The sequence below is a fragment of the Colius striatus genome, chromosome 22 (genome assembly GCF_028858725.1).
Source record: "Colius striatus isolate bColStr4 chromosome 22, bColStr4.1.hap1, whole genome shotgun sequence".
NCBI lineage: Eukaryota > Metazoa > Chordata > Aves > Coliiformes > Coliidae > Colius > Colius striatus.
Window position 1 is genome coordinate 5,083,859 of NC_084780.1, and position 20,907 is coordinate 5,104,765.

The following is a 20,907-nucleotide window of genomic DNA, read 5'->3' on the forward strand; positions in this document are numbered from 1 at the left end:
GATGGATCCAGCAGTCCTGACCCACACAGGGTGCTCATATGGCAACAGCTTATAGGAGAAGCTTTTTAATCATCAAAAGCTGAAAGCTAGCTTCTGCCTTTGAAATGTGAGGGTATGAAACAAGAGTGTCATGAAAACTCTTCAGTGAAGTGTTTGGGTACTACATACACGTTTGGGACATTGCTGCTGTACTTTAAGGTCATTTATCTTCTTATCTTTTAATCAATAATGGTAGTGTCATACATCAGGGTGCATTTTTTTAGATTGGGTGGCTGCATTGCCTAAAAATACCTTAATCTCAGGAAGAGAAGGTTATCTAGAGAGTCATACCTTTTCCATCACAGTCTGCAGAGGTTTTTTTTCCGAGGGCATACTTCTGCAATGAAAATAGAAATTGCAAGCTGTTTGTGCTGTATTTAACACTGCTCATCAAAACAAAATGTGACACCGACAAAAATGGATTTTATCACTAGGGTAAGTGAAATACTTTCTTGAGGATTTCACTTATAAATGGGCATACAGTAGTATGTACTCTGAACAAAGTGAGAATGCTGGGAAGCTACCTGCAACACACTAGAGATTTATGAGACAAAGCTGGTTAAGATCTGAAGTGCTGTTTCATGAACCTAATGCTTTTCTTGCTTTTGGCTGACTCAGTACCTTTTTTGACTTGATATTTTGTTGCTGTGGTTTAGTTTAATTGTCTGTGCCTTGCATCCCTCTTCCAAAACAATCTCCTAAGTGGGCAGAATGAACTCTAGACTAAACAAGCTAACCTTGAGCTGAAATGAGTTAGAGCCTTGGAGAATTGCTGCTCCTTGCAGCAATCCTTTGTTTTGGTTAGGGGCATTTGTCAACCGGTTAGTTAGACTTCTGGAAACTGAGGCCAACCATAGCGTTCACTGGATGCTGGGAGGAATCTTGCCCTGGTTTAGCAAGTAGGTGGATGTTTGTGATGGGAAATGTGTATCTGCATTGTTTCCTTCTTCAGCCTCTGTTTATCCTATCTGGTGATTAGATGAGTCAAGCTCTGTTGTTCTCCATAAACAGGGAGCAAGTGAACTGATAGAATATTCAGCTACAACTTCCTTTGTGGCAGCAGCTGGAAGTGATGACCCCTGGTCCCTTTGTGCTGTCTGTGGAAAAAGTTTCACCTCTACAGCAGTGCTGCTGGGCAGGCCAGGCCTCCATCTCCACGTGGAAATCTCCTTTGGGAAGTAAAGGTATTTCAGGGAAAGCTTGTGATACTTAATATCTGCTGAAAGCTTTCTAACTTTGGCAAACAAAACTCTTGAGCCTGCATTAGAGGTGGAGACAAGTCCTAAATGCTGCATACTTGTCTGAGTCAACATGATTTGGTAAGATTAGAGCCAACTCGACAGAAGATGCAGGAATGAGCACTGGATGCAATGTCTGGCAGAGCTGAGTTCAGAGCCGAGTCTTACAGCTCCTATTGGCATTGCTGAAACATTAAAGGCGACGTTTATGTGCAGAACTCTTAGCTGTAACCTAGATGAAACTACCATCACCCTGGTATTAGTTTTGAAATTGATGATGCCTCTTGTTTATTTTAACAGCATAAGGGGCTGGGAGCTGTTCCTATTACAAACAGGCTTAGAGGCTTGGAATTCAGATTAGGTACTGTGAGGCTTGTGAGACATCTTAAGTGCTGTGTGTTGTAGTGTATGCTGAGATAATAACCAACTAATATTAAAATACCAGACTTTTGAGTTGGTATGCTAGCTCTCAGTTGAGGATTATTATATATCATAAGTCAGAAAGGCCTGTCAGGCTGTGCATATTAGAGCCATCTTTCTAAGAAGGTTGAGAGAGGGGGGGTATTACATAAGTGGTTGTATAAGTAGAGGGGTTTTTTTTCTTTCTAACTTTTGAATACAAATGAGGGCAAGGGGAGTATTAAATAATCTGAAATGTCTGCTCTGCTTTTAAAAAATGGGATTTGTGCACCAGGATGGGCTAAAACAATGAATGAAAGAGAATCCCAGACCCTTCCAGGGGACTGGCAGCCCCCACCCTCCAGTCACAAGCTTTCCAAATGAGTGAACTGTTTGACCTAGTGATGTTGGTATGGCCCCAGCACGTTGAAGGTGCCCAGTATAAATCCCGAGGTCTGAGTCTGCAGTTTATTTTCAGCTGTCCTTCTGAGGGGAGGTGCAACAGCTGTCCCAGCAATCTCCTTTATTGGGCTGCAGCAAACTGATCTGCATGGGGATGAAAGGTGCAGCTCGCAGGAGGTGGTGTTGCATGTGCCTTATCAGGAAAATTGCCTTTTATAAGAATTTTGAGGGACTGATTTGATGGGGATTTAGGCACCTGTTTTTATGGGGCTTACTTCATCCTGAATGGATTTAAGAACAACTTCATGGTGAGCATAGTCCATACAGACCTGGACAGAGAAATGTTTCAAGCTGCTGTCAACTTCTTGAAAATGGAGGGTGATGTGATCTGCCTGTGCTGTTGGAGCTTTTCAGAGCGTGACTGCGTGATGAACCTCCAACCTTACACCGCTTATAGGAGCTGAGTTTTATTTCCTTACTCCACTCCAGAGATGTACCTCCTATTGTGGTGGAACAGGACCATTCTTAAATACTTCATTCTTTAAAAAAGGTTTCTCAGTGGAAATGTGCTTTCCTGGATTCTCAGGCTAGTGACAATGACACACCATGCTGCTGACAGCCGGATCCCAAGAGTTGGGCCTCTCTTTCCTTGTCAAGCTGACAATCATGAACATCAAAACTCTTGATACAGACACCTACAGCATTCATTTGAAATAATTACAGTGTGCAGTACTTACAAATGACTGGTATTTTCTCAAATATATCTGTGTGCACTCTTATTAAATATGTTCACGTGAAACAAATTTTCGAAGGATCACTCTCCTTCCATCTTTAAGCTCTCAGCTTAAATGTAATCTTTGCTCATCTGAAAACAAGAATTGAAATAGAACTTTTTAAGAGTAAAGAGTGTTATTTTTTTCTTAGTAGCTTGTTTCCTGTAGCTGAGAAAAAAGAACCCCATAGAACTGTCTTAACTTGTAAGATTCTCACTAGAAATGTTTCCGTAATACAATAAGCTGACCTTGCAGAGGGGCACAAGCAGTTTCAGTGTTGCTTTTCCAGCTTTTGGCCTTGCTCATAAATCTTTGTGAAATGTACAGAATGCAGAATGACCACCTGCCATTAGCCTTTTCTGTGTCATTGCCTTTCCAGGGTAAAACTAAACCTGGCCCCACTCCGATATTCGGAGCCGGAGCATTGATTTGCCACAGTGATTGCTCACCATCCGTTTCTGGAATCTGTCTGAAGCCACCTCCTATTTATAATTTGTCATTCCTTGCTGTCTTAGACAGTTAATGTGCTTTCATTACAAAGCTTTCTGCTTTTTTACATCTGAAATCACACAACAGCGACAACTCGTAGTCTCGGACCTTGTCTAAACACAACTGCTGGTTTAGCAGGAGGTGACTCTAACAGCAATTTAGTGAACTGATGCAGCTTTGTGTGTGGCTCTGCTGGCCTAACCTGGCTTATATCTGTTTAATTTGGACCTGTAAATGCAATACCATCAACCAAAATGGATGTAAACCAGCTTGAAGCTGGCAGGGCCTGCTGAGTTAACCGTGTGATGTGGGAATTGATGCATCCTGAAGCTATGGCTGCATTCTGAAGTCAAAGTACGAAGCAGGGTTTGTCTTCCTTTTCCAGGATTTGAATTGTCAGCCTTACCCAAAGCAATTGTTAGTTATGGATTGATCTTGAGTGGCAGGTTGATACTCCGTGCGAGACATGTTAATAGGGATTTCTCCCTTGGAAGATCGCTGGGGCAGACGAACTCTGACCCAGCAGGCTGTGAGTAATGAGGCTTGCTTTAATTATTTTGGTATAGCCAGGGCACTGCACAGAGTTACATCATTAACAGAGACACTGCATCTGCCAACAGAAATGATCAGAATATTTACATTAAATACTGTTGTGCTTTTGGAGGATGAAATGTTCTATTTTTTTATCTAACAAGACATTTTTCTACCTCATTTGCTCTCTGTTTTCTGTGAGCAAGGTGACATGGGCTCCAGCATAGACAGGTTTGGTGATTTTTCTGGATAACAACAAAATCTGAGTTAACTGATTGCATTGTCACAGACTGCACCTGTCCAGCAAAAGGTTCATATCCTGAATCCTGGTAGGAGTTTAACTGCCCCTGTGACAGTGACACAAACACTGCAGACTTGCCAAGTCTCTGAGTTGGTTTGGGTTAGGTTCTTTTAAGTCTCTGAGGTTTTTGTTGTGTTGTATTTTTTTTAAAGGGATGTGATTGTACCAGCAGAAGTTCTTGTGCTAGAAATTGTCATGTCCTTGCTTGAATCTTTTAAGGAATATCACAGTGATGTTCATATGTTGATGTGAACTACACATTGCATTCATGCAACAATTTCAGTTACCAAAAACATTTGCACTGGCAAAGGTGCTTTCAAAGGTACTTGAATGCGAGATGAGCATGTGCCAGCAGTGTGCCCAAGTGGCCAAGGTGGGCAATAACATCCTGGCCTGGATCAGATTGTCCCCCTGTACAGGGCCCTGATGAGGCTGCAGGTCAAGCACTGTGTTCAGTGTTGGACCCCTCACTGCCACAGGGACCCTGAAGGGCTGGAATGTGTTCAAAGACGGGTCTGGAGTGATGGGGAGAAGTTGAAGGAATGGGAGTGTTCAGCCTGGAGAAGAGGAGGCTGGAGGGAGACTTGCTTGTTCTTGGCAACTCCATGATAGGAGGCTGTGGGAAAGTGGGGCTCAGTCTCTGCTCCCAAGCTACAAACAACAGGACAGAGAAAATGGCATCAAGTTACTCCAGGGGAGGTTTAGATTGGAGATTGGGAACAATTTCTTCCCCAAAAGGGTTGTTGAGCCCTCGCTGCCCAGTGCTGTGGTGGAGTCTCCATTCCTGGAGAGACTCAAAAGCCATGTTGATGTGGTGCTGAGGGACATGGTTTCAGAGTTGCTGTGGCAGTGCAGTGAAGGGTTTCACAATACTGGCTAATTTGCTGATAAAATGGCTGGCAAAACTTGGTCATTAAATGGGAATTAATGTTTATGGAGAAACAGTGGATCCTAATCCAGCTGTTTCAGGCTGGGGAAATGGGATAGCATGGAAGTACTGCAGTGGGTAAAAATGCAAATCAAAGATTAGAAATTATTAAGAAATGAGTCAATAAATTGAAGTCCTAAAGCCAGTGTAAGCTCTTCAGATTAGCAAGTGTAGTCCTTTTTCTGCCATCTCAAAAAAAAAGAGTAGTGAATAGAGAAATGTGAGAAATAACAAGAAAATGATCAAAGGCATAGAGTGGTTACTGTACAGCGAAAGGTCAGAACTGTCTGTTATTCTTTCTTCCTGATGGAAAGCCACAAGCACAGATAATGACAGCAGTATCCAAAATTCTATGTAAGATGTGGAGGAATTCCACAAGGAAAAAGTAAAGGGTTCTTTAGGACATAGTTCAGATATGTCCAGAAACCGCCTGATGGTTATAAATTCTAACCTTAAGTTAAGCTGCAGATCAACAGTCTCTAGGATGGTGTGGCAAGAATATTCCCACTGTGATATAAAGAATAATTAGAAGGTGTTAATTATTACAGATTGGAGTTAAGAAGAGAAATAGGATGGGGGAGAATTAATAAGGCCAAATGCCTTCTCAAACCTTCAGGCAATAGTTCCAAAATGAAAATCTAGCACTCTTTAGCAGGCTAAGTAACACCAGATTGCATAAATGGTTGGCAATTATGCTTTACATTTAATAGGAAATTGTTTTGAGGCTTTGAGTAACTTGCTGCAGTGACATGAAGATTCTATTTCATAGTGTCCTCTGAATTCTAAGAAAGAATATGTGTATTTCTGGGATATCACCGAGCTAATCTATGACGTTTTGAGCTTTTTTTGTATTCCTGGCTTGCAGTAGCCCGAGCTCATACATCTGACTGAACACAGTATCTGGGGACACTTGCAAAGGATGGATTTCCTCTTTGCTTTGTGGTTTGTACTAGCTTTTATTTTCATCTTTGGATGACTGGTGAACAGGATTTGACCTTTGCAGCCCTAAATGGTTTGTCTTTTAAATTGATATCACTTGAGATATTCTGAACAAGCATTCTCTGATGCTGAGGAAGTTAAGTGGTAAATTTGTCTGTCTCTTGATGAGACATTTCAGGACCATGCCAGCCTGTATGCCAGCAGAGCTGAGGTTTAAACTTCAGAGCATATTGCATGAGTTATTTTTGATCCCTTATTAATAGCTGGAGCTATAGAAGGAGCCCTGTGCATAAGGCTGAATATTGTTTTATAGTTATTTTGAGTATTGGCTTGTCTTCAGTCTAAAACTCAGTTGGTCCACAAAATCCATCCTTTTCCATTTGGTTTAAGTACTGTGAATCTTAAGAAAATTGCTCAGCATTGCAGAAAGTGAACAAGGAACAAAGAATTGATTATAGTCCTCGGGAGGGAATCCACGTGCTGACATTTTGCCCAGCTTTCTGCAAATTGTGCTACTGACTTAAATTCAAGCCTTATCTAAACCAAGAACTTCTGTATTAGGGAAATAAGGCATTAATTAATAATGTAATCTGGTTCCAGGGTTATCTTTTTAAATCCAATGTTGAAACCCTCGTGGTCTTGGAGATATTTGTTTACAAAGCTACTAGGTTGTTGCTCTGGTTTGGTCTCAGTTACTTTAACCACTAACCCCTTCTCCAGTCTATCTAAGCTGCTTTGGTTTCTTTGAGCAGTGCTTCAATAGTTGGTTCTTCCATTGTGTGATGCTGAAAGCAGCATCCCTTCCTCTGCTATTTGTTTGGCTTTCTGTTATTTGCTTTTCTCAGCCCTATTTCTCAGCTGAAATCAGGACAGAAGGGCCTATCTGTGCTGTCTCAGTGGCCAGGGCAGTCTGCTGCAGCTGCAAAGTTACAGCTGCACAGTTCAGGGACATCACAGAAAACCTTCTGGTCCAGTCCTCTGAACTAAGGCATGACCAGGTTTATCAGAGCTTTTCCAAAAGAGAGGTAACTAATCTGTCCCTAAACACCTTCAGCAAGAGGTCATCTGCACCTCCCCTGGAAGTCTGCTCCAGCAGTGTCTGGCAAGCTGAGCATTTAGGAAGCATTTTTCAGTATTTGACCCAGTTCTTCCAAGTGAAGCAGAATTCTTTGTTTTCCTCTGGTTACCATCACTTTCCCTTTCAGAACAGCCTTCCCACTACTGGAAAACTCTTTTCCTCAAACCCTTTTTTGTTTTGCCTAGATACAGTAAAGCTGGTTTTATTTAACCTTTCCAACTCATTGAGGTCCTCTAAACTTCCAGTGAGCTTTGTTTCTCCTCTGGGCTTCTTAGGAGTATGTTGCTTTCAAATTGAATGTGATACTTAAGTGGAGATGTCTCCAGCCCAAGAATAATTTCTTTCAGAGCATTACTAACAGCAGTTGCTGCAACGTGTTCCATAATGAGATTCTCTTTCCTCTTCAGCAACTCCCCACTGAGTCACTCAGCCAAGTCCTGATTACTGTGTGGGCACGGAGATGAGGGGATAGTAAAGCAAAATTAGAAGTAATGGTATAAATCATTAGTGCTGTAACAATATATTTAGTAAATGTTGCTTTGAAAGATTAAGACCCTAAGCCAGCAGCACGCTCCCTGCAGTGTGGGAGCTGCCGTAGCCGGCGTGGTACGTTGGCCGTAGTGGCTGAGTGATGTGGTGATTGGGGTGCTTTCAGACCAGCCTCGCTTGAGTGTCACTTAGATAATCCATAATCTACTGTGGTGCTGTGTCCTTTTTTCGTCCTTGTTTTGCCTTTAGATGTCTCCCACCTCAGTGTAGGAGTTTTCCTGTTTCTCTTTGTTGTAGGGATGTTTGTCAGAAACGCTTTGAGCCTGGATTCTGCTCCCTGGAGCTCTCCACCTTCTTCACTTTGGCTTCATCTTGCACCAGTAAAACATGATCTTTGTTTCTACATTTTTGTTGAGCATGAGAAGCAGAGCTGGGCCTTGCTAGTCTGTGCTGATGAGTGTTTATGCAGGCTCAAGGTTTCACAGCCTGTGCCGAATCCTGTGCTTTCCTATGCAGGCTGAGTCCTTACCAGTACAGCTGTGGTGGCTTGAGGTTACAGCAGAGCATGGAGTGGATGTAGAGCAAGTGTCATGTTTTCCCCAAACCTTTTACAATTTGTTCTCTTCATATCTTTCTGAATTCTTCTCCAGCCATATTTTTCTCCCAAACTATCATTTATTTCTGTGTTGCCCTACAAATACTATAAATTGTATTTGTGATGTCAAAGAAATCTATAGCAAACGCTTTGGAAAATAGGGAAAGCTGTTTGGGGTTCCTTTGGTTGCTTTATGGGTTTTTTTTTTTAATCAGTCTTTTTCTAATTCATGTCTCATTCATGTTTTTTCAGTTGTGGAGATTAGAATTTCTTCTGATAGTGAAAATCTAGTGCATCACTGCATAGAGGCCTCATGAAATTTTCTGTTTTGTTTTGTTCCTTTCCAAATAATTTATAGAATTTGCTTTGATTTCTGAGCTTGGAAGTGATATTTTCCTACAGCTATTTGTTATAATCCTAAGAGCCTTTTCCTGAATGGCAGTAATAAGCTCAGAGCCTTTTGTTTTATGACATTAGGTGGGTTTTTTGCCTGTGATTCGCTATTACAGTTATCTGCATTTCATCTGCCATTTTATCACCAGTTGCTCATGTTTCTTCGTTTGTCCTTTTCTTGACCCTCTTGATTAGTTTCATCATCAACTTTATCACCTCACTAATTGCCTCCTCCTCAAGATCCTTTTTTGAATACATTTGGTGTCACAAGAGGCAGGAAAGATGAGGTCTTGGGGACATGCAAGACAGGCCTATCTGAAGGGTTATTCTCCAGGCCATCAGCTCACTGCTTCCTCCTGTGAGCTTTTCCTTTGCAATTGACATGACGATTGGTCTGCATTGTGATACCCCTGAAAGTCCTTCTGCCTGATGCTCTTTGCTTCTTTCTCCCTTCAGCAGAAATGGGGTGATCCACTCAGAAGTGACACTGTGTCATGGCTCTGGCAGCTGGACTTTGTCAACAGACCTTGCCTACTCCTCAATTTCTCCTGTTCACCATCCAGGTGATAGTACTTACCATCCAGGTTTCCAAGGATTGCATGTGCCACCCACCTGGAAGGCAGACTGATGCACAGGTGACATGGTGCAGTAAACATGGAAATCACCTTCCCTAACTGGACTTCCACTGGGTTTTGTTTTATTTAAGGATTAGTAATTGCTGTAGTTTGCCTTTAAACCTAGTCAGTCTGCCTGACTGCTGCATCTGTAAATGGTAGTTACAGCGGTGGAGAGCTTACTCTTCCCTGGCACTCCTCCCTTTGCCGTGGATGTTCATTGCTCTGTCCATTTCTGGCAACAACCTTTTTTTGGCATCTACTAGCCAGGGCTGTGTGACACTTTAAAAGTCCTGACCAAGCACTCAATCGGGAGTTCTTTGGGCTACAAGTATCTAAACCACGCAGGGCATGTCCGTGGTGTTGGAACAGGAACTTAGGTTTATGCTACTCATATGAAAACAGAAGAGTTTTTATCAGGTCTGTATGTCTTTGATCATAGAGACCACAGTTCTTGATTAGACTCAAAATGTCATTAATGTCATTGGGGAAAGCTGACACCTTAGTTATGTCCATATTTCAAACTAGCAAGATATCTGGTGTCATGCTTTGACGAGAGCCCAGTGCACAGCAGCATCCTTCATACACTTGCAGTGCTCCATTACTCCATCAAGGCATCTGTACAAGTTCTAGCAAAGAGCTGCCATTCACACAGCACTTTTCCCTCTTTGGTCATCTTATCTTGCAGGTCATTTTCTTTAAAAGACCATTTATTCTCAGTACCAGATTTGCCATCAGCTCTGTTTTTCCGTAGGCATCACCAACATAAAGTCGCTGACTTGCTTGGACTGCTGATGGCAGTCATTGTGAGGTAGCAGATATTGTGAGAATGGAGTAACCTTGCCAAGTGAGTGACTGAAAAGTGCTATTTTTTCCCTGTATTATTGACAAGGTTAGCCTTCATTTGGCATTGGCCTTACCAGGCTACTCTGCAACCTTCCATAGCTGTTCATGACAACAGTGTGAAATGTCAGCCCAGGGCTGCAGGAGACCACAGGAGTTTGACTGAAGCTGATCTGAGGTTTCATCTTGGAAATTTAGAATATTTTAATCTAATATAGCTAATGACAGAAACTACATCTATGTTTTGATTGTGTTGTAAAAGTGCCTTCAGGAGCTGCATTAGGTAAGTACAGTATTACCCCTGGTGTAGCACCTGCAGAGCTGAAGAACAAGGGGGTTGTTAGTAGAACATTTCTTTGCTAAGCAAACCTGTAGTAGCTAAATTCCCCCACAGGAGTGAAATGTTTGTGAGCTCTCTAATTATGAAATGTAGAGTTATTTCAAGCAGGAACTAAAATTTCAGCAATTTAAGGATAGGGTTTTATACATACTGTCTTGATCCAGTGCTAGAGAGGACTGGCTGAGTGGGAGAGAAATGACATACTCAGTGGTCAGAATGACTAAACTGGTGAGATGTGAAAATCTAATGCTGTTCTACACCATTAGGAAACTGGCAGTCCCTGCTTTTTAGTGACAGAAAGACTTTATTTTTAGTGTTGGCAGTTGATCAAGTACTGGACTCATTTCAAGCTCTTCTCAGATGGTACAGAGTATTAGCCTCTGACTGCTGTTGAAATGATGGGTATTAAAAATCATGTTGGAATTAGGGAGATGAAGATGATGAAAAGGAAGGGAGTAAAATGATCATCTAGATTGGGTTTTAAAGTCAGTCCCACACGGCCTATCTCTGGTTTAGAGCTATGTGTTCTCGTCTGTGAACACAAATGGCAAACCAGTCCATCAACTGCAGTGGAAAAGCACTGTATTGGGTCCTGTCTGAATGAGAGGTGAATTAAGTGTAAGTTGCTGGACATATGGGAGCACAAATAATACCAGGCTAGAGAGGCTGGAGTAAGAGGTGGATCCCTGTGGCTCTTTGCATAGTTAAATCCTTTTATCTGTGGCCCTGACTGATCTTCCTGGATTTGCCAAAATGCTGTTTGATTAGGAATATTAAATGAGGGGCATAAAGATGTGATACTGTGTGACTGTCCCCAGAAGTAAAAGCAGGGCAATTTACCTTGCTTCCCATTTTTCTCCTGTTTCAGTAACGCAGAGTAGCAGTGTGAGTGTCCCACCAACCTCCTCTCTCTTTACAGTGGTGGTTCCCGTTTATCCTACAGAAGGGGAGGTGGAAGCTTTGGCATGCAGAGGGCTGCCCCAGTGAAAGCAGATCATGTGCCAGCCGGTGGTGAAGCGAAGTGTGGCAGTACCATGGCTGCATAGCTAAAGCAGAACTCCTGATAATTATGAAGAATTTCACAGATATTTAGCTAAGCCACCTATAGTCTAGTGCAGCAGATATTTACATCTGCCTCCTTGTACAGAAATTGATATTCCCAGTGCTCTATGAGGGTGTGGAGAGTTCAAAAATGAGGCTTCTATTCAAGGCCCTTCTCCACCTGACATTTTGTGCTGCTATTTCATCTTGAAAATGCTACATTCATAAAATAATTATGCCTTTACACATATTCCTCTCTTCCTTTGTGCTGTTCTTGTTGTTGTGCTAATCATCCTAAGGTTTGTTGTTAGTTTCTGGTGATGACTGGCATGGATACTGCTGAGTAGCTGTGAGGGTTTTTTCCCAATGATAAAAACCTGCCATAAGCGATATCTCTTTTCCCGTGTGCATGAGAAGTATGACTCAACTGCTGTTAAAAAATGGAGCAACATAGCTAATCAGACTGGAAAATGAATAATACCTTTTTAATCTCGTTTCTCTCCCTTTCCCTTTGCTCTCCCTAAAACAGAATTTACCTCTTTCTGCTGATTCTAATACGACTATTTCAGAATTAGATTTGCACCAGGGTTTTAAAGCATAAAGATTTTTAAACTGGGTTCATGGTGCAGGAGTGCCTGTGTTAGGGTATTGTAGTCATAAGGACACCCTGAAGCCAGGACTGAGAAGAGAGAAGGGAAGATACAGAAGCTTGCAGAGGTGACAGCAGGAGCTGTTTGTTGTTCCCAAAACCACTGGCAAGTGTCATCTGTGCTGCTGGAGATATGGGATCACTTGGAAGTGGAATTTTTGGTAGTGCTGGTTCTGACAAATGCCCCCTTAAGAGCAGAGCTGTGATCATGAGACACAATGGCAAGGTCATACCTTCCAGTGCTGGCAATCGCTAGTGGTGACAGTTGCAAGGCTATTTTGGGAGTGCTTTTCTCTTTGCTTTCTGTGAACTCCTCTCTCTGTGCTCCCAGATTTAACCCAGATGCTGTTCACCTGTCATCAGGCTTGCCTTTGTTTGTGGAGTGCTGGTTGGTTTGCAGTGTATGTTGACATCATATATTTACTCTTACTTTGCATTCAGTGGAAGAGTGACTCCCTTCATCTCCCTGCTAACCTTGTTCCCTATATTTTCGACTTATGACAAGGGAACAGTAGAGAAGTAAGTCTTGTCATTTAATCTCTTTGGCTGTGACCTGTGTGTTGTGACAACGTAACTTAACTGGCCTGCTAATTCTTCCAGCCTAGGGTATTAATGGTTAATGTTGGTGCTGGTATCAGTGTCATCCTCTGGTTTGCAGTAGCTCTTTGAGGAGTTTTAGACACAATTAAAGTGCTCTGGTTACACTAATCATATAGCATAAGGTTGTAGTAAAGAAAAGCATCTCAAGCCTTAGGTTAATGAGTGACCCTGGTAAATCTTGGCTGTTGAGAGGTTTCTCCTGTGACTACTAGTAAGTCAGTAAGGGTGGAATTCATGTCAGCCTGTGGTAAATGGGTTTATACTGGTCTGCAGGCAGTGGGAAAGGGCAGGGACTATGAGGTTATACATCCCACCCCACTTAGGCATGTACCCTCTGAGTACCTCTGTTTCTTTACACCTTGAATGAAACAAATCTTGTGCAAGGCAAGGTGTGAAAACCTTTATGAATTTGTAAACATTGAGATCACCCCTCAGTCTTCTCCAAGCTAAAGAGCCTCAGCTCCCTCAGCCTTTCATCAAAAGGGAGATGCCAGGAGAGTACTGGATATATAAAGAGCTTTGAAGATGATATCAACACTTGATCTGTGGATTGAAGGAGAACCTGGCAAAATAATTAATAATGAGGGGTTTGTGACTAATCTGATTTAACACCAGCATTTTGGACAGGCCAAGAGGCACCTTACTCCTGGAAGGCTCAAGGACTACTGGAGTAATTAAGAAGGGATGAAGCGTGGCCTCTGCTGGCCTAATGCCCCTAATACTTGATTGAAAAAGCTGGCATGTGTCTGACTAACTAGTTTATGTATTGTATTTGTGAGTGACAAGTGGCACTGCCAAGTATGGTTTCTATGTGGGAACCATAAGGATTGGTGTCTGATAATCTAACACAGTTAGGATTATGAGATTTTCACTTTTGTGCAGAGAAATCACTGAAACCACTCTTTCTGTCACAAGACTATTGGATTCATAGTAGAAACATGTAACACAAGCATGTGGCCCTTCCTTCCTTTACCCTTCTTGCATCTTTCCTCCACTTTGAAAAAATGCATAGATTCACTCTTTCAAATCCTGACCAACCAAGGAGGGAGCATCAGGGAATTAAATATAGCCAAAATTAAAAGCCCAGCTGGTTTCCTGGCTGACTGATTCCAAGCTCTTGTATGCACACTGCTGCTATTTTATTCAATGATCATATGATGCTGAGTGATGTTGTCATACTGTTTGTAAACTAAATATTTACTCAGTGGGGCTGCATTTAGAAATGCAATGTGCTCTCAGGCAGGTTCACCCTTGTAACATGTGCTGCTCTATGTAGTGCTATCAAGGTGGGAGTCTTCTCCCTAGCAATAAGCAATAGAACAAGAGGAAACGGCCTCAAGTTGCACCAGGGGAGGTTCAGGCTGGATGTGAAGGGGAATTTCTTTGCTGCCAGGGCTGTCAGGCATTGGAAGGGGCTGCCCAGGGAGGTGCTGTAGTTACCGTCCCTGGAGGGGTTTCAGAGCCAGGTGGTTGTTGCACCGAGGGAAATGGGCTGGTGGTTGATGGAGCCGGGACAAAGGCTGCACTCCATGAGCTTAAAGGTCTCTCCCAGCTGAAATGATTCTAAGTTGTGCAGGTAGATGACAGCTGGAGTGCCTGTGCTGCAGGTGGACTCCTATTGAATTGCTGATGAGAACAGTTCTGGCTGCAAATGGTTGTGCTGAATGTTGTTCATGTATTTATATTAAACTACCATAATACTGGGTAAGAAAATGAATGTCTTCATGTGGGTGCTCGTGACTGCATGGCTGTGTGTCCCTTATGCCAGGGCTTCCATGTTATTCTGAGTTTGTAATCATCCCCCTTTCTCCATGTGGAGATGCCAAAGGTGTTTGTGTTCCTTGCTCAGCTGATCTCAATTCTTAGAAATTTGTCAGGTGGTTTAATGGCTGTCCTGTGTGTATTTTGTAGTGGGAGTGTAACACCATTCATTGGCTGGGGTATTGCCAAATGGGATGCACCCCTTAGAAAATGAGCAATGTGATACCATTTACACCTTATTGGAGCTCACTTCTTGGTCCTTTGGAAACCCTTCAGTCTCATCCCATCTGGTGCCTTTGACTCCCCCATCTCCCTCTCTCCTGTGGGGGATGCCCAGGAGATAGGCTAACCAAATGCCTTGGCAGGCTGTTGAAGCTGTTGCTGATACTCATCACAAATTTGATGACACTTGTATGTTCTGTGTGCTCTGAGGAAGGAGCAAACACTAACAATACTATTGTAGTAGCAGAGGTTTCATTCAAGATAAAGATCAGATTTTGTCTGCTTGTTGAACAAGCCTTGCCAGATGAGCAGAGTTTTGCAGAGTTGTTCTGTTAACATTTCCTGGTTGTCCCCATTTCCTCATTGTAATGTAAACTTCATGTTCCAAAGAAAAATGTCTTGGCAACAGCTACTGGCCAAAAAAAATAACATCCAGTGAGTGTCCCTGGCTGTAAAGGGCTACACCTGTTATCTAAGAGAGGGAAGCTAATCTGCCATATCTGCAAATTTTAGAAACTGAGCACTTCCTCCCTATGGAAAAACTGCTAAATGCTGGTCCCCTGCCAGGAGCTGAAGGAACACCATGAGCTGTGGATGGAGATGTGCCCAACGATGCCTGGGATTTTGATCGGCTGAGCCAACTTTCTTTGAGTGGTTAGTGGGTAATTCTGGGCACTGGTTGCAGTTTGCATCAAAAGACTGCTAAAACTGTAATACGTTAGTGCCATTCCAGAAGCACTTGGAGCTAACCAGCTGCCAAGAAAAATAGGAGGATGGCAAGAGGTTGGCCTGCTGAAGATCTCAGATTAGAGGAAAAGGTAGTCACTGCATACTCCCACTTTATCATATCACCTTGAAGGTTATATTGTATCTCTTACAGAGAAAGAAGATAAAGGAGTTAAAAATCTAGAGACAAAAGTGCCATGGTTTCCAGTTAACTTTTCTTTTAGCCTCTTCTACATGTGTAACCAAGCAGCTGAGGCTTAGCAGTGGCTAAAATTGAAAGAATTGGGCCTATCCCTGTCTGTGTTTTTCTTTATGCAAAGCAAATTTTAAAGACAACATAGAGGAAGGAGTGTTTCTTCATGCTAAGTAGCCACCCACTGAAAAGGCCATGTTACTCCAGACAACTTTTTCTGACATTCTTTCCTCCCCTTGGGTTGGATGGGCAGGTATCTGCTTTGTAATGTTGCTGCCCAATGTAGTTATTCCTAAGGAATGCTGTATCAAATAAAAGAGGAGAACTTTGCATAGTGATAGATCCTCTCAGGTTACTAAACTTATCCACTCTCCTAAATTTAAGGTTGGAGGATTAATAGTACTTAAAGGAGGACACATCTACCCCTTCTACTTCCTCTCTGTCCTCCTCTTCTCCCTCTAGTTACCCTAGGTAAACCCGTTTTGCTCAGCCAAACCCTCTGGATCTCAGTGAGTGTGTTTTTTCTGATATGGTGTTCTGCAGTGCTTAATACTGGCAGATACACACAATAAACCATGCAGCAGAGATTTTGCTGGAGGGGTATCAACAGTCGAGGCTCTCAAATTTTAGGTGGGCAAGCCCCAAGTACATCTAAACAGTGAGATCACAGAATCACACAATGGTAAGGGTTGGATTCACTGATCTAGGCCAATAAAATTAGTACTTGCATTTCACTGTTTGAGGCAGGCAAGAAGGCCATGGCTGCTAATGCTAAGGCAGCCTCAAGTAACTGGAAAAAAACTTGTTCTTGTTACTCACCTCTGTGCTCGTTTCTGTTCTTATGTGTCTCTAATACTAAAATAAATATTTGCCCAGCAGTGTCATGTAATTGAACAGCAGTTTGTCATCATACATAGGTGCACAGGGGTGGAGTGAGAGTTATTTTGCTTAGATATTAAGGAATACATTGTTGCTCCTTTAAGAACTTAATACACCTTTGTACTTGGCTTTATCTTCGTGGCAAGCAGCAAGCACAACATGCATTGTGTGCATTGAATGCCTGCTCTTGTCAGCACCCATTAGTTGGTCATTTTGTCATCGTTTTATCTCTTTAGAAGCCAGATTCAAATTACTGCCAATTTCTGGACAGGAACAGGTGGGGTTTGATCCCATTATCCCCTCTGTTTCTAGCTGTAGGAACCATGGGAAACAGGGAACAGCAGAAGCATAAGGCCAGTAGTAGGCAAAAATTTAAAAGAAGGGCTGAGTGGTCTCTTTTCTGCATCTAAATGGATATTTAATTTCAGAGTGCAATATATCCAGTAGCTTGAGTAAGAACTGTTGTTTTCTCTTGGCCCATTCCCAGTACGAGCAGATGTAATAGGTGTATTTGGTTTAGACGATAAACAGTGTAGATATTCTAACAAATACACACAAAGCTCACAAGGTAGAGACATTCTCCAGTCTAAATTTAGATTTACACGCAAAGTGTAGGTAATACTCCAACAAATACAGTTGAACAATAAATATGCACAGGCATGAAAGATCTACCTCAGTGCTTTGTCTGAGCCAGGCTGATAAAATTCTTCTTTAAGGCCGTAATTCCTTCGTTGGCCAGAAGTGATTGTTCTCAAAAGAAACCCCTGCGTGAGTTAACTTGTCTTTGCTGTTCTGGGAGCAGTGGGCCTTTAGATGAAGTCAGGTTTATTTTGAAAGGGATTCGGAACAGTTGTGTTCTCAGTTCAAAGTGTAAATAACTCATCAATAAGACTGTAAGAGGAGAGAGCTTTAAAAGCATATCACAATAAATATGGGTGGCGATACATTGAATTTTACAGGCTCGGACTCAAATTCCTGAAAAAGTGCTTCCTGAACTGGAAAGGGATTCTTGTGTTCCTCTGTGTAGAGGCATCCTGTGTTTTACAGCATTTGCCATGTAATTCTACTAGGACTTAGTCTTCTGGAACATGCTTCCTTAGAGGCAAGAGGTTTAAAAACTCTTGCCTTTTCAAGTTCACAAGTAGAATTGTGAAACAACTACTTGTGAACAAAGCAAATGTAGGAACAACTCGTGTTCACGGGGTATAAAGCTGTTTTGGGATTTGCATTTGCAGTAGAAATGAAGAGAGCTGGGTGTCCTGGTGTAGGGCATGCCTCTCCTTTGAAATATGCCATATAGCATAGATGGATGTGCTAGATAATATAGGATTGCCTCTTTTGAGGGCAAGGGCTGTTGGTTAAAGACAATCTTCTCACTTTCATTACTTGCTAGAGTAGGAATGGATAGTCGGTGTTGCTTGGGTTAGAACAATCATCTGGAAGTCATCTGACTGCTGCAACTGATAGATGTGCCCACATCAAGCAACAGAAGAGAATTGAGCACTGTGGTTTTGGAGGAATTTCAACCCAGCTGCTTCTCTCTCTAGTAATAGGGACCTAGGTTTCTGCCTGTGCATGGACACATGGTAAAAGCCTGTCCTTTTGTCTCCTGGTCATGCTTGGTGCTTCTGAGATGAGACACACGCATTTGGATGCATGTATTAAATTGCCAGCTCATCCTTAAATAGCAGCCTTCAGTGAAGTGTAAATGCAATGCAGAAGGTACTGTAGCCAGGAATTTGAGGAAGGAGGAATTCCACCCAACAGAAATGCTGAGACTTGAAAATCTAGCCAGGTTTTCTTCTAGCAACTTCAAAGCTAACAAGTCTCTGTCAATGCAGGCTCTGGAATTAATACAGTGGCTAATAAAGAGTTGTTCTTTTCAGTAGCTCACAGGGAAAGTTGTGCTCAGGCAAAGGAATAAATAGTGCTGAATAAAGAAGTTGTTTGCTTCTCTAAACTTTTGCTTTTGCTGTGATGTCTGTTAAGAAGCAACAGACAGTGTACAGATGATCTGCTTCAGTCAGGCTTTTGCTTTCCCTGCTCATCCCTACCACTAGCCATATCTCATTTTCTTCATTGTTATGACATTGTTTTGATAACATTTTGAGGGATCAATGTAATCTAAATAAATGTGTAGCTTGCTTTGCTTAAAGAAATTCAGTGCCATACCTAAAAGTAATACAGATACATCGTTTTACGGTATATCCCTGCTCCAGGGAGATAACAGTACTGGGAGAGAGGAAGGAAACAGTTTGATTGCTGAGAAGTAAGGCTTGAGCAAATGTAGAGGTTGTCTATCTGGGGACTCACAGTTAATTTTTCCAAAGTTCAGAAATGAATTTATTTTAATTACCAACTTCATGCTGCCTTAAGTTTTAACATGTGTCAGCTCACAGTGTGGGAAACTCAGCCCAGGACTTACCTGCTGACAATTAACTGCAAATGGGGTTTGTACACTTGATTTACCACCAACACCTCTTTTTAATTTAGTTTTTCTTCATTTTCTCTTCAATCCTACCCTCTTCTTTAGGCCTGTATAGATGAGAACCTGGACATGGTGAAGTTCCTTGTAGAAAATGGAGCCAATGTGAACCAGCAAGATAATGAGGGCTGGACCCCTCTTCATGCAGTGGCATCGTGCGGCTATCTGAACATAGCAGAGTGAGTGAGTTTCAGGCTATTCTGGGTATTTATAATACTTCCCATGTTTTTGGAGCAGGTACGTAGGTGACCCTGAGACTTATACACTCTCTTGGGAAGCAATGCTGGAAATAGATGCATTTCTCCTGTTACTGAATTCTTAATTTGTGAGGCTTGAGGTAGAGCCTGGAACTGGTTGTCTTTTGCTGATTCCATTACAGTGACTAATGATTCATTAGATACTTTAGCTAAAATGTCAAGCAAAAGGGAAACACGTTGTCTGATGGGCAGGCACGCTGACATAGACATGTAATAAAGCACAGTTCTGCTGCTGTCTTTGCTGGGTGCTGCCATCAGCAGGGAGCCTGTGTGGAATTTTTGAGTGTTACTTAAGAGCAATTTGGGATTTTTATTCCTCTAACTGAGGAGTGTATGTTAGTGTAATTACATGCACACATACCTATTCTAGTGCAAACCCCAAACAGTAGATGCATGGCATACTATGAAACAATTCAAAGAGGGATTGCACCAGTGCTTGCCCTTGTTCTGAAGCTTTGCAAAGCAGTTACATTTGCTTGCCATAGACAGGCCTATGAGAGCAGTACTGTAGTTATGTGGAGACTTGCAAGAGAAACAGTGTTCTGTGCTCTGGAGTCACCCAGTTTGCCAACAGCATCATTTCTTTTTCATCAAATTTAGATCTTAGTCCAGGGTTTGAAATATCATTCTGCTTCTGATCTGAGTGTTCATTATACTCACAAAGGACTAATAGTCTGTTTGTCTCAGAGAAGATACTGATACCAGCCTACTTGCTGTGCACTAGCAAGTTGCTCTGTGACTTTGAGAGCTGCTCAAATATATGACCTGGAGTACTGAAGTAAGTGGAACCAAAGAATACACAAACATAAATGGTAGTTTCCCAAGTGAAATGATTTTTCTGAGATAAAAGCTGCATTGGAAGAATAAAGGAAAACAATCTGAAGCTATTCCTCTACAAGATATTCTAACACAAAAAATTCCTTTGTGATTTGTTTATTCCTGAGTGTTGTACTCCTCCTGGAACAATTATTAATGCTTTGAATGATTCTTTTATCAGTTTATACCAAATACTAGTTCTTCAAATAAAGGTTATTCTTCTCTACCACTGATAGCATACTTCTATATTTAGTCTGCCACAGCTACCAAAAAGTTACCAGAATTTAAGTACTGATGTGTATTCCTTAAAGGCATTGAAAAGAAATTTAAAACCACAACCAAGCAAAAAGTTCTCCTCCTACCTTACCCTCATAGATCTGTGTTTTAAAGAGGCAACTCTTCCCAGAATTTCACTGGTGACAAATGTACAAGCATAAGAAGACATTAATTGTTCCTGAATGAACTTTTATAACTTTATAGTTATAAAAAGACAAATTAAAAGTGAGTGATGGCTTGGCCCATCCATTTATTTTTGCTTCTTGTTTTTCAAAGTAAAAAGCATAATCAGGACCTTGCATTTAACAAGAAACTCTTTTAGTCTAGAAGTTTGGTAGGAATAAAGCACTCGTTTGGTAAATGGTCTTGAATGAGAAGTACAGTAAATCAGCAGAACAAAACATTTAGTTAAGTTGCACTGAAGCCTGCACAAAAGATCTAACACATTGCTGTGGGTCTTATTCATGTAGGTACTTAATTAGTCATGGAGCACACGTGGCTGCTGTGAACAGCGAAGGTGAAGTGCCGTCTGACATCGCAGAGGAAGTAGCCATGAAGGACCTGCTTCTGGAACAAGTCAAGAAGCAAGGTAAATCAATAACGGGATTAAA

The 20,907-nt window shown here is 41.9% G+C and overlaps 1 protein-coding gene across 6 annotated transcripts in view; it reads left to right on the forward strand.

Annotated features, from left to right (window-relative positions):
• Nucleotides 1–20,907, forward strand: part of PPP1R12B (protein phosphatase 1 regulatory subunit 12B) — a 102,836-nt gene that overhangs the window by 4,502 nt on the left and 77,427 nt on the right. For 4 of the 6 annotated variants that reach the window (XM_062013420.1, XM_062013416.1, XM_062013415.1 and 1 more), the window contains exons 2-3: nucleotides 18,996–19,126; nucleotides 20,767–20,885. In XM_062013420.1, the coding sequence (XP_061869404.1) occupies nucleotides 18,996–19,126; nucleotides 20,767–20,885 (250 nt within the window). Of the gene's footprint in view, nucleotides 1–5,962; nucleotides 6,043–9,053; nucleotides 9,230–18,995; nucleotides 19,127–20,766; nucleotides 20,886–20,907 lie in introns of those variants that run through there. The other 2 variants (XM_062013417.1, XM_062013418.1) reach the window with 2 other exon arrangements.